This window comes from Nanorana parkeri, unplaced genomic scaffold, assembly GCF_000935625.1.
Source record: "Nanorana parkeri isolate BGI_ZX_2015 unplaced genomic scaffold, ASM93562v1 scaffold200, whole genome shotgun sequence".
NCBI classification, from domain to species: domain Eukaryota; kingdom Metazoa; phylum Chordata; class Amphibia; order Anura; family Dicroglossidae; genus Nanorana; species Nanorana parkeri.
Genome location: NW_017306468.1, coordinates 1,713,457 through 1,730,235, shown reverse-complemented (window position 1 = coordinate 1,730,235; position 16,779 = coordinate 1,713,457). Strand labels below are relative to the sequence as shown.

At 38.9% G+C, this 16,779-nt stretch overlaps 1 protein-coding gene across 3 annotated transcripts in view; it reads left to right on the top strand.

The window, feature by feature from the left end:
• Nucleotides 1-16,779, top strand: part of MBP (myelin basic protein) — an 82,462-nt gene that overhangs the window by 54,460 nt on the left and 11,223 nt on the right. For 2 of the 3 annotated variants that reach the window (XM_018555532.1, XM_018555531.1), the window contains exons 3-5: nucleotides 10,480-10,605; nucleotides 11,250-11,285; nucleotides 14,631-14,660. In XM_018555532.1, coding sequence (XP_018411034.1) covers nucleotides 10,480-10,605; nucleotides 11,250-11,285; nucleotides 14,631-14,660 — 192 coding nt within the window. Of the gene's footprint in view, nucleotides 1-5,030; nucleotides 5,037-10,479; nucleotides 10,606-11,249; nucleotides 11,286-14,630; nucleotides 14,661-16,779 lie in introns of all 3 variants that reach the window. The other variant, XM_018555533.1, reaches the window with a different exon arrangement.

Here is a 16,779-nt window from a genome sequence, read left to right as displayed (position 1 = left end):
GCAGCTCATAGTCAGCTGGCCTTTGCCAGTGTAGGTAGTTCTGCACCAGCTTTAGCTTGGAGCCCTGGCGATACTTGTATTACACACTCATTGTGAGTGTGCACTGTATTTTTCTATGTGTATACCTTGCATACTCTATTCTGAAATCTCACTTGAATTGTGGTATGCTATTTTAAAATACAGTGTTTTTCAAAATCTAATATATATATATATGTGTGTGTGTGTGTATATATATATATAATCTATATGCTGCGTAACTATAATGTTTCTTGATTACTGAGTGTTTATATTTCACTGTATTGGCTCACTATATCTACAACTATATGATACTGCTTGAATTATTACTAACTGCCACTTCTTCTAAATAACTGCAATGTACTAGATTCATGTAATATGCTCTGTGTACCTTGATTTTTTCATATATGTGTTAATATTTGGCTTTGTATGTTGTAAAATAAACATTTATTGATAAAGCAGAAATACTAACTGCCTTTTATTTTTACCTTCCTATTATTTGTGTTATTTGACTAAATGTTGTTGTGGTGCCTACTATGAAATGGAATTAAGTGTTCGAAGGACAAGGTTAAACAAAATGGCAAGAAGAAAATGTTCTCAGGGTCCCAATTGTATGCCCCACATACATGTCCTAATTTACTGTCATAGCTGAAAGTGTCTTCCATGTCCCCAGTTCAACACCCTTCTCAAAATCCTGGTATTTGTACTCACCCATGTGACGGATCCCTGCAGAAAAAGATGGCTATCAAACATCTGCTTCCTTGCCCAATGTTCCTGCCCCTGCAGAGCAGCTGCACTCTAATGAGGTTATCTGTCTGCTCTTCGTCCATGACAACACAGTGGGGTTAATTAACTTAAGGCAAATAGGCTGTTCACTTTGAAAGGGAATTTTCTTATAGCTTAGTGAATGAGGTGAAGCTCTGCTGACTTCCATCATCCAATCATGTGCAAGCAAAAATACTGTTTTTTTTATATGTTCCTTGCATGTGATTAGGTATTTGTTGCAAAGTTAATTCTCACCACATTCGCTAAGAGAAAATTCCCTTGCAAAGTGAACAGCCTATTTGCCTTAGTTAATTAACCCCATTGAATCCAGGAGAGCGTGGTTGGCTCACACTGCTGGAACTCCTGTTCTCAGTCCTATTTTGCACAGGAAACATTGGAATCAAATATAAAACAGAAGCACAGGGAATTGTAGATGGTGTCTTATGTTTCTTGAAAGAGTGACAGCAAACAGTAGACATTTCATTCTAATGTATGGCCAGGATTCCCACAATCTTCACTTGGGCAGTTTTTACTCTTATCTGAGTGGGGTGCCATTATTGGACTAGATAGATAGATATAGATTGCCTGCAATACAACATTTTTTCTTTTTTTTTTTTGAATCTCTGACTAAATCTGGCACAGTGAATTAAAATCTAACTCGCCCTCTCAAATACAGAATCTATAAATCATGTGCTGCAAACAATCAAAGCAATTGTCTGTATAGCACAACAAAAGAGGAATCTTTGTACTGTCTTGCTTAGCTCTGCTTTCTAATGACTGTACAAAAGTAGCTTTTCCCAAGTGTCCTTGTCAGTGATCTAGTTATGCTAACCCATTAAGCAGGGCGCCTCCTAAGCTTAATGACTCAGACTCTACTATAACTGCTTATCATCTTTGATGAAGGTCATATAACTTACATACTGTATCACACATAGTACAGGATCACAAACTACTTATAAAAATGAGACTCTTAAGAATTTCATTTTCATATGTAAATTTTGCATTAAAAAGAGATTCTTAATAGTTTAATTTTTTATGTGAATTTGGCATAAAAATAAACATTTGACCAAGATTTTCCTTTTTTTTCTATTTCCACAAATTTCAGCTTCTTCACTAATGCAATACAAAGAGAAGAAATAATGACACGCAAAGTGCTGTAATACATAGCAGCAAAATCTATTTGGGTTTCCTTGTTGGATCAAGGAGCAATTGTTTTTGAAAATGCAGTTTTTTTATAGGCTTAATCTATGGGCTTAAAGGTTATTTACAGCCAATCCTTTTTTTTAAAGTTTTGGATATAGTGGGGAATAGTTAAAATCTGCACCGGAATTTAATTTCTGTCTGGGTCCCCTCTGGACAGACTCATCCTTTGTTTGTATGGGAAATACAAAATGTTCTGGTTGCCACTAGAACAGGAGGTGAGGGGAAATCTTCCTGTGAGGACGGCTGTCTAAGAGGACATATCCCCATATTTTGGAGAGATTTCCTCCCACTTCCTGTCATGTCTTGAAGACCAAGACTCAAAAAATGAAAAACCTACAGGAGTTATAACCATTTCTCACTCAATCCGAAAACCTTTGGCTATAGATAAATTATCAATTCAGGGGAATTAGATACTAACATCCACTAGGAGTCCATAGCTAAACTATGGAAGCCGTACATAGTATATAATAAACATTAAAACAAATGGAAACTGCTAATTGGTAGCTAGAAAAATGAGGGGAGCCTGCACAGAGTCACCATCATAAATTATTAGGAACCTACACCTTCTTTTTTTATTACAGAATTTCCACTTTGCCAAAGAGCTTATTATTTTAATGTGTCCCTGGAAAACATCTTTATGATCTCCATAGACATTAGAAACCTGTCATCCAACATCTGCAATTTTGACCACTGCATGTAAAGGTCAGGCGGCTAGGAAGATATACAGTAAACTAGTCAGACATAGAAAATGGCCATGCATCATCGTCAGGCAAATAAAATCAATTCATTTCTAATGGTATCTCAAACAGCCAATTGTTCTCCCTCATTGCTATAGACATCATCACAGTGATGTAGTTCACAGAACTTTAAAAGCTTTGTTGCTTACAGAATTCCCACACTGGGTAAAACAAACAGCTACTGATCTTGAAACAGCAGAAGCTATACACAGATGCTATCTTTCATGAAAAATGACTTGTAAAGTGAAAAAAATGTCATTTTGCAAAGAAATGCTTCCTCGGAGTTCCCACAGTTATGGCTGTATTGGCTAAATTGGATTGCCTGCAGATAGATCAGAATAGCTGTGTCGAGATTTATTGTAATCCAATCTCATTATGAACAATCGTTTTTCTTAAAATGATAATATAATAAATATTTTAAAACTGTAATGGATGTAAACAAATATTGCTACAATCAATAAGAATGCTTGGAGAAAAGACCATCCGAAAACTAGAGAGGGACTGTAAAAGGGGGCTCAGCATGCCCTCCCAAGATGTTGCACTGCGGGTCAGAAAGTGCACTTAAGGCATGCTGTGAAATCTGCAGCATTAACTCACGCAGTCTTGTCGACCCTGAAGAGTTCACCTCTGTGAATTACAGAACATTCCTTTTTGTTATGGAGATGAGTAAGAGGGGAGGTGTTCCTGTCCTAGGGTGACAATGCTGTTTTTTCATAGACAGTACAATGAACGAGCATCACACTAAGACAGGAAGTGTGTTAGTGGCGGAAACACCAGGTGAAAATATAGGAAAAGAATACCAATGTAGCCACCACATATAAGCTGCAATATATTACAGTTTTAAACTTGGATTTAGATACACTTTAAGTACCCATGCAGCTTCATCATTCAAGGCCAGTGTCTGCATCTAGGATTAGATTTTTTCTAAACCAAAATGTAAACTCGAACAATGAACATGTCTCATTTGCTGCCCTTTGGTCTCTTAATTATAGCATTGAAAGCATTTTGTTATATCTTTTTAGTAAGTGAAAGAACTGTCCTGTGTGCACTCTTCCTGTGTTCTCTCAAGGAGTGCAATTAGCCACCCAGTTCTTTTCCTGTACCACAAAAAAGTAGCCTCTCTGTTGGAGAGAATAGGAGAGTCAGAGGGTTTGAGTAGTTTAGCAAAAGACAACTGGGCAGGACTGACACCAATTAGTCCACATAAATGCTGGGTTTTGTCAGCTCAGAACAGTACTTAGGAGCTGAGAGCATTTCAGGCAGATCAACAGGTATTTGTAGTTGCAGGGTTATTATCGCAAATGTTATTTTATTTTTATTTTCCCTCACATATATACAACAAGAAAAGATTGGGGTTTAATGAGATGTCATAGCCATTGCACAAGTAAAATCAAAGAAAAAATTATTAGTACATATTCTTACATGATATCAATATAAAAAATATCTTAACCCTAAAAGACTTATTTTCCCTGACAGACACTTTGAGAAACTTGTATTATTATAATAATGGTAATAACAATAATAATAAATTACCCCATTCAACAAATTAGCAAAACAAGTTGCTAAAGTAGTACCAAAATGTCATTTATTTAGTGTTGCTGCAGCAGAGTTGCCGTGTGGAGAGCTTTTAATCAAAATAAAATCTCCATGCTATAACTCAAAGTTTAGAAAAGCCAAGATGAGATATATATATCTTTCAAGGAAAACATCGGTCATACTTAATTTGTAAACAGCATTTCTTATGACAATAAAATGATGTTGTGCAAACAACGTTCGGTTCTTTTCCTCAGTGGACAGGCTACGTAAAGGTTATAAATGTGCCGCTCAATAAAAAGTGGCTAGAAAGCTGCACAAACTTTTCTTTTTCATCAGTTTTTTTCACTGAGCTAGAAAATAGCAAACTAATGGCCATTTCACAGTAATTAGGAAATGTTTCAGTTTCCTAAGCTTATTATTTGATTAGGAAGATAATTAGTTTACATACGAATTGTAACTCGGCTGAATACAGCATTGCAGTGCCATTTCTAAGTACTGAAATCATTTAAATGTGTCTTAAATAATTGGCATTGCTTTCCCGCAGCTATTGGCTAGGCCTTAGAAATAACTGTCCAACCAATTTGGCCTGGTACATTAAACATAAATATAAAATATTGGATGTTAGGTGTAATTCAGAGCTGTACTATAAGCCGCCGCAGCAGGTGCTAATGCCATTTTATTCACGAAAAAGAAAAAGTTCAGGCAATAATAATGTAGAAAGATTTTTGCACCAAAAAATTAAGCACCAAAGTGTTTTCCATAGTAACGCCTAAGGGTAAGGTTACACAGTTGATCTTAAAGTGTACTTGTGCCTAGACTATGCACATTAAAGTATTCAAATATTCCGAACAAGCAATAAAGGCACTTTAAAACAAGCCCTGACTGACCTCTGTAGTTGTATGCATTGTGGAGATATTCAGCTTTAAATTTAACGAGAGGCACTGAAATTGCATCTCCTCTCCTATTATTTTCTATGGCAGGAGAAATTGCTTGCCAGCCTAATTTATATAAACGGCAGGTGTTTCTAAGCTGTTAGAAACCAACTGCAACCCAAATTCAGAGTCTATGTTGTAATCTTTGAGGATGAATAACTTCACAGCACATGCAGCTAAAGGGAATAGTTTAGTACTCTTTTACTGCTTGTTAAGAATATGCAAATACTTTAATGTCCATAGTTTAGGCATGGATGTACTTTATTTTAGCGCTTCTGAGAGATTTACCCACTTGCATGGGGTCACTGTATTTGCAACTAAGTGGTAACTCTCTCAGGAAGTAGCAAGAGATTGAGGTCCCCTTCACATCTGTGCATTGCGGCAATGGGCACTAAAATGCATTTATGTTACTGTTATGTGCTCTAAAGCAAAATAATTGGCGTGCTGTGTTGCAATGCCATTTATTTAGATAGCTTTTTTATAGTCAGTGTAGAGACACAGATTTGTACTAAATCACAATACAATTCCCAGATACTTCCAAAGGATGTAATCTGTGATTCTGTAGAGCTGAATGGCACCTACGTAAGATTAGTTCTCTTATAAGCAAAAAAGACAGGGGACATGTAAAGGTGGCTACACGCGTATCAATATGATGATTCAATGTGGCTAAACTAATTGAATGAAATAAACATCACAAACCCCAGACCCTCCATTTGTTCAATTTGGTGAGCTCTTGATCAACTTTGTTTATTGGCCATGGTGGAATTTTGTTAATCGCTTCTGACTGATCAAAATTATATCTGATTATGTGCCAGAGACCCAATCACAATGCAAACCAATTGAATTGTCATGTTTAAATGATCAGGAATAAGTTTTATATTTCAATGAGGAATCACTTATTTGAGATTGACCTACCTTGGTCATTTACAAATCGCTACATGTATGGCCACCTTAGCGGCCATACATGTAGCGATCAATAGGCTTCTGTTCACTTCAGAACTCCTTCTCTCCTCATACAAGTCTATGGGAATGCAAAAGCAGCTTGAAGCAGGTCAACTGAAGGTCAAATGCACCATTAATTCTGAACTGGTATCAAAAGCACACTGTATATGGCCATTGGAGCCTGTTGACAACGGCCCTCTGGGTTTTTGTACTACTGGCACAGTGGCCCCGAATAATGGCAAGAACATGTGTAAAACATACATGTAAAGTGTTAGTCTAAGACATGCTTAGGGTTAATGTCTGTCTAATATGCCCATAATGTTGTATATGTATAGCGTTACATGAACTTAGTGGAGGGGTCAGCAGCATACGTGTAGTGCAGGGACTATAACAGACTTGAGATCTAGGGCACCCAGCAAGAGGTGAAAGTGTCATATTTTGATATTTTGTTCTTACTCTAGACCTCTGCTTCCATGTTGTGTGTACCATGTAAACAAGAAAGGGGGTGGGCAAAGATTTAAACAGAGCAACCCCCTGATGTGAGCGTAGCTTTTATTCCTGATTCAAGTCCAGTGAAGAAGAGTGACAACATAAATTTTTCTGTAAATGTTGCCACATGTATTTTTTCTGATATTGCATTGGGGTTATGATGTATGGCCAGTATACACTGAGTGGCCAGATTATTATGACCACCCCATCAGTACTTCGTTGGGCCACGAGATGACTCCACGAGATGACTTCGTTGGGCCGCCTCGTGACTCCACGAGATGTTGAAAGGTAATGCGAGGAATCTGACACTGCACTGTTGCCCTTCTGTTGTCTTGTACCAGTCTTGCCACTCTCCGTTCTGCCCTAACATTGACTAGTCGCTGACGGCCACAATTCGCACGTTCAGACCCAGATTTTCGGCCGACAGTCCAGTCTTTAAACACTTTAACAACAGCTGCTCTTGTACATTTAACGAATTCTGCTGTTTTGCTGATACTCGCTCCATGGCTCCGAGTGCCAACAATCATCCCACGTTTAAAGGCTGTTAAATCGCGTTGTTTACCCATATCTTCAGAAAAAAATCACTTCTACTGTCGTGGTAAACAACCTGCTTCCCTATTTATAATGGTCTGGCCCTCTAGCAACTTCAGCGCAAAATTATAGCTAATTGTAGCTAATTTGCCTACAAACGTCAGGTGGTCATAATAATCTGGCCACTCAGTGTAGACTATCCTAATACTTTGGTTCCTCTTTGGTTAAATAGTTCTGACTATACGCTGACATGGTTGAATGTACAGATCACATTATTTTTTCTTAAAGGAGAACTATGAGGGGAGTGCTTTTCACTCACCTCATAGTTCTAGCCGACCTGTGACAATGAGACTATCACAGGTCGGCTCAGTAGATCGGGAGGTGAGCGAACACATACCGGGTTCGCTTGCCTCTCGATCCTGTCACGGCTCTCTGCCGTGACAGGGGGAGGGGCTGGATTCCCCTCTCCCCGCTCTGATCTGCCAGCGCTGACTGGCGGAACGGACGGGGGAGGGGGCGGGTACAGCTGGCTCTGCCTCTAGATAGGCAGAGCCAGCTGTCACTCACGCAGCTGGGCGGATCCCGTCATCTACGTCGGGATCCGCTCCGGCTGCGGCGCCTCAGTATACCGCGAGCTGTAGCTCGCGGTATACTGAGCATAGGGTAGGAGAGGACACTAGTTTGTGTCCTCCCGTTACCCTAAGGAGAACTATGGGGAAAAACACTGACCCCATAGTTCTCCTTTAACAGCTGACAATACAAATATGCAGAGAGGTACAACTAACCCTAATTAATAATCAAGCTACCCTGAAAAAGTCAATTTAGGATATTTATAACCTTGCTAAGCAGATTTTTGCTGCTTCTTTTTCAAAGTAAATAACACTTTTTTTTCCATTCCCAGCATCCTCATGAACAATCCAATTTAAGCTATCACACTACACTTGGCACATGTTTAATTAATTTCTGATCCAGATGTATATCTCTTGAATAAGTTCAACCTTGAGGCCAAACTTCTAACTAGATGATGAGTCTTTTTAACATCTGCTCCTGTTCTCTTTGATAAGCTTCATGAATTTAATCTCTGTAACTCACATCTCAGTTACAAAAGGTGACATTATAACAGCGATAAAAGGACAGATCTGTCACTAACACATATTTCAGTTTTTGTAGCTATAATATTGTAGAACAGTTATGCAAATGTCAACAAGCGGTGCCCTTCTCTGAATTCATAGCTAAAAAAATAATGCAGTATCAGCTATGAAACTTTGATTTTGCTGCCAAAAAAGGCATGGGGCAGGTGCACTCTACCAGGGTTAAAACACGTCCATGAGGATTGATTCTCCTATATATCACATTAGATTCATCCGCTATAATTGAATATAATTAACCATGGATAGCTGTCTTGACCTTAACTGGTAACTTTACTTGAGTGCATGACAAGGTTAAATTCCATGTACTGGGAAGGATAACATTATGAAGAAAGAAAGTGTAACCTTTTTCTCTGTGTTCTCTTATAATGAGCTAACAGTCTATTTGAAATAAGTGAATCCAAGCAAGGAGTTCATTAATCTCTTATATAGAATTGTAAATATATGAAATATTAATTTCTTTAATTTTTTTTCTCATATTTGCCTATTAAATGCTTAAAACATTAATAACTGAAGAAATATAGGAACTGTTGTTCAGACAACTCCATATTAATTTTCAGGTTGATTTTGAAGGCAAACAGATAGTGCTGTTGAAATCCATTAACCCGTAATTATAGAAAATAGATATATAAAAATAAAATAGATTTACTATAGAATATAAATAGAAGTATAATGTACAATCCAGGGATTTTAGTATCAAGCAGAGAAGTAGAGAAAATTATAGAATAAAAATAGAATAGTATTTTTTGTTTTTGTTTTATAGATTGCAAATATTTATATAACTTTGTTGTCTTAATACAAAGTAATGGTGGAATCAATAGGCCTGTAGCAAAAATGCTTTGGGCTATTACAGATATACAGGTATGCAAACTAAAGTGATTAAAAATACATAACCAAATGCAATGGTGTTTTTTTAATATACTGTGTGCCTGCAGTTCAGCTTTAACAACACACCAAACAATAGGGGGGTTATTCACTAATGTGCAGAAGGATTAGGCCGAAGCTTCGGCTAATCCTTCGGCTGCGGTAGCCCTTCGGTTCAACTGAATCGAAGGGCTGCTGTACGGGCTATTCACAATAGCCCATACAGCAGCTAAAGTGCTCCGCCGAGTGTCCGCAGACCCCCACAACCACCGGGCAGAATTGTGGGGAACCTCACGCACTTTGAAAAAAAAAAATTAAACTGCGGGTCCCTCCTAACATTCCTACCAGACCTAAAGGGTCTGGTATGGTTTGGGAGGGGGACTCCACGCTGTTCAGCTGAACTGAAGTGAAGGGAGTGTTTTCAGCCGTACCTTTCAGCTATCTTCACTTCGGGTCGATTATTCACTTGGCCAGAGTTTAACTGGTATTTTAGTGTTCTAATCAAGTATCATATTAAAAATCTTTGTGTGTTGGCAGTAGACAAAAGAACCATAATGTAATCCCCCCTCCCAAACATGTAACCATAGTTTGGACTGCATAAATAGCCAAGGAGAATGTATGGAAATAAAGATTTGTAGTTAATTTGCCTGAAATTTGGTTTGGGTATCTATTGGAAAACTCCAATGAGGAGTCTTTAGCATCTAATGTTAAAGAGAGCATGCAAACATTTGTGCATTTTGCAGCTGTCAAAGGCTGATACATGAACTCTTACATGTACAAATGCTAAAATTGTGTATTTCCCATACACTACGCCCTGCATCTGCCATCATGGTGGTGCAGAGGAACCAAGAACCATTGTACCCAATGTTTATCCAATCGGCAACAGTACTCATGTCCCGGAAGAGGACAGACACATAATGTAGTTGTCTCCTGTCCTACCTCATAATTCCAAGAATGTAATGCATTGTGTGTTCTAATACTGTCATTGTAGTCCATATTGTATACCTTAGCGATTGTTACATCTGAAAAGCTCAAATGTTCTACAGTATTGGCAATGCTGATTCTCATCCTCGTAATAGTAGTCATGCCTGTATGGCCAAGCCCATTATTGGCAACTCGTTCAAATCAAGTGTACAAATGGAATTACAGTTGTGATTTTCTGTTTATGCAGTTCCATAAGTAAATAGCAATGGTGGGATCACTTCTGCAAGAACAGGGTTTCTACTTCTCTGGACACTGAGGGTAGCATTATCACTGTTCTCAAACATACAGGATATACATTTACATATTGCTGACATCACACAATTTTCTTTTCAGGATGTTCATCTGTCTAGATCTCTGTCCAGATCCGGCTACCTCTCATCCTCTCCCCAGAGGGCTTACTATCATGGCCATGGTAGATATACTGATGAAAACCCAGTTGTCCACTTCTTCAGGAACATTGTAAGTGTTTGAAAAACTGTGGAATCTTGCAGTCAAGCCCCCCCAAATTTTACATTTTCTAATGAAAACTGAAACCAATCCACTGTTCAATGAGATCCATTACTAACTGGTTTATTTTAGAAAGACTCATTTCTAACCTGGCTTACAATATTCTGAGTAGTAATATGAATTAAGGTAAAATTAAACTTCATTAGATGACTGTATTGAGAAACACTGCCACTTTGCGATTGACACCTCTACCTCTTATAGGCACAGGCTTACTATACTTAATAGCATATTCGGCCCTGGTTATTCCCAATGGCTTGTTACTGAAGGGGGGGGAGATATTGCCCATTGCTGTTGAGCAAAGTGTTTTAGAAGCTGCAGTGAACAATCAAGGTCAGTAGTGGCCAGCTGCAGGTATGCTTACTAACATCTTTCCAGCCAGAGTGCCCCAGGTTTCTGTAAGCTCTTAGCAACCTTTGACACTCTGTCCGGCATCCCGCCCAGTTCACTGACATTGCTGGTTGCCAGGAGCTGAGCAGAATTTTCTGGCTGACATCCCACCTAGCTCCTCGTCACCGCTGAGTGTTGCTGGTGTCTCTTTGTGTGGTAATGTTATGGTTATATAACTTTAATGATGTTTCATTCATCTCTATTTCTAGGTGACACCCAGGACTCCACCCCCTTCTCAACCAAAGGTAAATATTGTATCCAGCAAATGCTATTAATGTCTTTATACAGTGAATGCACTGCTATGAGAATCATAGCTGCCTTACATTTGGACAGGTCACTTCTTTAAACTACAAAATAATGTACATGGTTCAGACAAAATTTAACCACTACAATCTGTTTTTATTTTAGAAAAGGAGGGGGAAAAAGTGCCTGCGTCTTATGGAGCGAATCCCGACGCCCGAGACATGCAGTTTCGGGCGCCGGGCGAGTAGTAGGAGCCACTGCTCGTTTAATACGAGTGATCGAACGAGATCACTCGTATTAAAGCAGAGCAGCGGCGGCGGCGATCGAGTACAGCAGCAGGAGCCACTGCTCGTTTAATACGAGTGATCTAATGAGATCACTCGTATTAAAACCGAGCAGCGGCGACGATCGAGATAACCATAGAGCAGACGAAGAATAGACGTTCTTCGCCTGCTCTGTGTCATCACTGAGACCGTGGCGCTGTAATCACAGCGCCACCTGTCTCAGCGGTCACTAACTGCAGCTTCTGTCACAGCTTCTGTCATAGAAGCTATCACAGAAGCTACAGTCTTGAGTGCTCCATAAGGCGCGCCGGACCTCCCTGCATCCTATGGTCCGGTGCGTCTTATGGGCCGCAAAATACGGTATATATATTTGGTGCGTGCAGTGGCCATTTTGTGAACTGCGCCTATATAAGGGATAGGTGGCAGCCATTTTGTGGGCAGTCTTTGCGGCTCATATAAGAGTAAGGAGAAGCTCTTGGGGTGCACACCAGTGGTGTCACAAAGGGGTTGTAGACGGTGTGGCCTGCACCGGGTGGCACAGTCATTTTGGTATCAGCCCCTCTGAAAAGTCAGGCACTCAGTCATGGACCAAGAGCCCGACAGTTGCACGAGAGAGGAGGGAACGTCCCCTCCACTCTTTGCCGGCTTCCATCATCTAGATGGCCGCCGGCAGGTTAGTGCACGTGACTACATCCCAGAGGGGTGTCCCCCGGCTGCCGCTCTGGGTGACACCATGCCTGGGGGAACCCCTAGTGCGCACTATATTTCTGAGATGACAGCATGCTCAGAGCATCTGCGGCCTAATAAACACTCTCCCTATGATAGATTTTTTACTGTCTGTGGGCTGGTAGGAGAGCAATAAAAGATAGGGAGAAGAGAAACCCCACTGATTAGTCTGTGAAAATAGAAAAAAATATCTGTAATTTTTTTTTATCACCAAAGAAGTATTAGGGGAACAGCTTATCCATTTTGAAATGACAGCATAATACGCTCCATCATTCCCTAAACCTGGTGGCTTTGGGTGCAGTGAAACCATAATTTCTAAGGAGAGGAAACCAGGGAAACAACCTTGTCTAGTTGGTGCTTCACATACGTCACAGTTCAAAGAACTTGATGCTGTTATTCAGACTGTTTATGCTGATGTATTTTACCTTCAACCTCTTATTCTATTTTCTTTTTGTTAGCCATTAATTAGTGAGAGAAATTATCTATCATTAGTGTTAGTCACTGCTGTCAGAATACATATACGCCTACTTAAACTATACTAATAAAAATACATTTGTCTTAGTATGGAAAATAAGAGGAAAGGAAACAAGTAAAAAATATATGTACAATGGTGTTCCTAAACAGCTGGTGTTAGGATAGGGGCTTATTCTTATTTAACATTTATAAGTACACGTTGTTTAATGTATGATCATTTGGAAAGAGGATTTTTCATGTCACAAGGAAGCAACTCAAAGTGACACTTTATATTCCTGTGTCCTTTTTCTTCCCCTTCTTCTGTCCTAAAGTTGGTTTACTTTATTTTAAAGGAAATGTATAGTTTTTTTGTTTTTGTATGACCCTCTCTTCCTTTTTTCCGTATTTATTATGTTCAGAACTAAAAAAAAAAAGTGGATGTAATATATTGCATATGAATATTTCATATTTACTTTCCCAACCAGCAGATGGCGCTGTAAACTACTTTTTACATTTTCGTATTTACCGGAGCAGCTTTAGCTGACAAAGGCTTATTACTTTAAAAAACTTGTTGCTTGCAGAGCTCAATTACATATTCCCAAATTTACACACAAAGCTGAAGTGACTCATAACTTCCCCGTGTGCTTTGTTCATCCTAAGCCATATTGCACTTCAGTTTAAAATGATAGGTCTCTCATAAAAAACAACAGACTGTCAGTGTCCTGGATAAACCATAAAAACATTCAAGCAGAACTCTGGGCAGAATTTTTCTTAACCCTTGCAGTGAGGCTACCCCATCCTTTACTACAAGGGTTAAGTGCTTGTTTGTGTCTAGGTGCTAAAAAAAAAGTTATACTCGGATCCTCGGAGCCGGCTTGTTCTTGGTCCGTGTAGCTTCTCTCTCCCTCCACTACAGCGGTCCAAGGTCCCATAAATCATCACATTCTATACACAGTGTATACTGTACATGTGAGGATGCTAAGGAACATTCTAATGCGGAAGAAGGAGAGAGGCTTCAGTGATCAGAGAAGCAGTCAGTCGGCTCCGAGGTTTGGGTTAGTATAACTAATTCTTTTTTTTAGCATCTAGACAAAAACAAACACTTAACCCTTCCAGTGTGATGGTAGCCCCACTACAAGGTTTAAAAACACTTCTGCCCAGAGTTCTTCTTTAAGGTCTGCTGTCAGAGTGTTTCCTGTCATTGACATAACATACTGAGAAAAGCCCACTCCTTGTGTTATATTGTCAGCCTGTGACTCGTTGGGGTTGATTTACTAAAGGCAAATAGGCTGTTTACTTTGCAAGGAAACTTGCACTTTGCAGGGGAAGTGTCCCTTTAGCTTGGTGAATGTGTTGTAACTTCACTTTGCACATTATACCCAATCATGTGCAAGGAAAATAAAAAAAAAATAGCATTTTTTGCTGGAACATGATTGGGTGATGGAAGTCAGCAGAGATTCCCCTCATTCACTAAACTTCCCCTGCTAAGTGCAAATGCCCTTACAAAAGTGAGCAGCCTATTTGCCTTTAGTTAAAAAAAAAAACTCCATTGCATCTGTTAGGGACTGCAGCTGTTGGAATTCCCTCACTCACTCCAGCCCCATTCTCCTGTCACCACCTTTTTCTGATTATCTATGCTTCTGCAGTGTAAAAACGGTTGAAGTGGGGTGGACTTGGAATTTAGGTGGAGACATTTGGCAACAAGAGTCCCTGAGGAGTGCACGCTGATTTGTAAACAGCAATATTGTTCTCATGTTCTATACACTTTGTAGGTTTTGGTATTCTGAATGAAGCATCTAGATTGTATATTTGTGGATTCCATATTCCTTTTACAGTATTTGTACACAGTGATCATGTTATTATTTCTGTCTCTTTTGTATACAGAGAGGATTGTTCCCCGCCAGATTTAGCTGGGTAGGTGATAAATACATTTTCATTTTCAGCCACTCTGGTCACCTCCACCAATGCTCTGCAGTATCTCTCCTTAATGTCTTTCTTTCCTAGTTTTTTTCTTACTTCTTTTGTTTTTGTTTACAATTATAACAAAGTTGCCGCTGCACTGACAACTGCTTTCCACACTTGCTATCCGTATCAATGTTCTGCTTTATCTCAAATGGCCTTTATTTACAGGAGGATGACTGAGCCACGTTGAATGAAAGAATATGGCTTATTTCAATAAAGAGTGCCAATGTTAAGTGCTGATTCTTATGTTCTGTGACCTGTAGCAACCAATAACACCCGTGCCAATCATATTTGGGTGTGGCTTCAGCAGAGAGGATTCTGATTGGTTGTACTAAACTTTTTTTTTCTAAACCAACATCTAAAGAGCAGTTATTTTTCATTGACAACATAATATTGGCACTCTTTTATGAATAAGTGGACATTTTCTAGGCTTACATGCTGCTTTTTGCATGGCAAAGTTATTCTTTTTTTAAAGCTCATGGAAAGTTGTTGGTGCTTCTGCTGTTTATAACTATTTGTCTTTATGCTTTTTATGGCAATTTTCCTTTTGTTTGTCAATGTTCAGTGAAAAGTAGAACACTTAAATTTGTGTTGTATACATATGTTTATACAGTATGTTTGTGTGTTGTTATGTATGTGTTATGTGTGCACTTGAGATGTTCATTGTGCAATACATGTGTTGTCTACAGAGAATGGATGAACACACTAGGTAACCTTTGGGCACTTCTGAAGAGTCACCTGGTAGTATATTTGTAAAAAAAAAGAATAAAGGCAACTGGACTTGCTGAATTTATCTTGAAGATGTTTTGCGGGTCATCCAACCAATTCTCTGGGAATAAATATGGTGAATGTTGCTCCTATCAACATAATGGAGAGAATATATCAAAACTGGAGCAGACAAAATCTGGAACAGTTGCCCTTGGCAACCAATCAGCTTCTATTTTCAGTTTGTTCAGTTAAGATTTGAAAATAAAAGAGAGAAGCTGATTGGTTGACATGTACAGCTGCTCAAGATTTTGTCTGCTCCAGTTTTGATAAATTCCCCCTAATCTGTTTATCAGAGACCTCATGGAGGTAAGGTGTTCATTGGATTTGCATGATTGGAGCTAGCCGGTGTTATGAAGTCGCCCTTAGAGAGGAATTAAACAAGATAGATGTCTCACCCCCGACCTCCATTCAAGCTTGGCTTCTCCATTTTAACATAAATGCCCTATTTTACACCTCTTTTGAACCAGTCCTCCTCCCTGTCTAGGAAGGATACTTGACTGTCTTCAAAGGAGTGACATTTTTCCTTTAGATGTAGGTACATTGCTGAATCTTGGCCAGAGGGTTTGACTCTTCTATGCTGTGCCATACGCTGGTGTAACTTCTGACATAGAAAGTTGAATGGTGGTTATGTGGTACGCTTCAAAAATGTCAGGCTCAATAAGGCAGTGCAATGATGGTGTGTGTAATTGTCATTAGACTAATGAAACATGTATTCTGGTTCTCCCTACTAATTGCTACAGTTCACAAACTACTCTTTGCCTTATTAGATGCACATATGGGGGAACAGTTACATCATCAAATCATTTCAATTCATATTTGTATTCCTGCATACCAGCATATTTGTAATGTGTGTACAATTTGTCCTAATTTGAATGTACTTCAAATGTTGAATATTTTTTCTAATGAAAAATCAGCAACCATATTGTTTCCTTTTTTAGTGATGGGTTGTGTTCAGAAATGGAATGTTACTTTTGTATTAAATCTATTTATTTCAGGTGTTGTATTTTCTCTCTAACTCCAGTACAGTCTAACTGTAATCCTAGAACATATGCCATGTATGGCTGCTTACAACAGACTAAATAGCTATTGCACTGTTTAATATAGTGACTTAATTAGGGCATCTTGACTTCAACCAATAAGTAATAAATCTGTAAGACAGACTAAAAGATGCAATCATAGATGTGTGCGCAGGAAGACTGTTAGCAATCGGATAGAAATAAATGCATGTATATGTATTTTCAAATATAGTCTGGAAGAGGACTGCAAACAAATGTAATTTGCTTAAAGTGACATTAAAGGATAA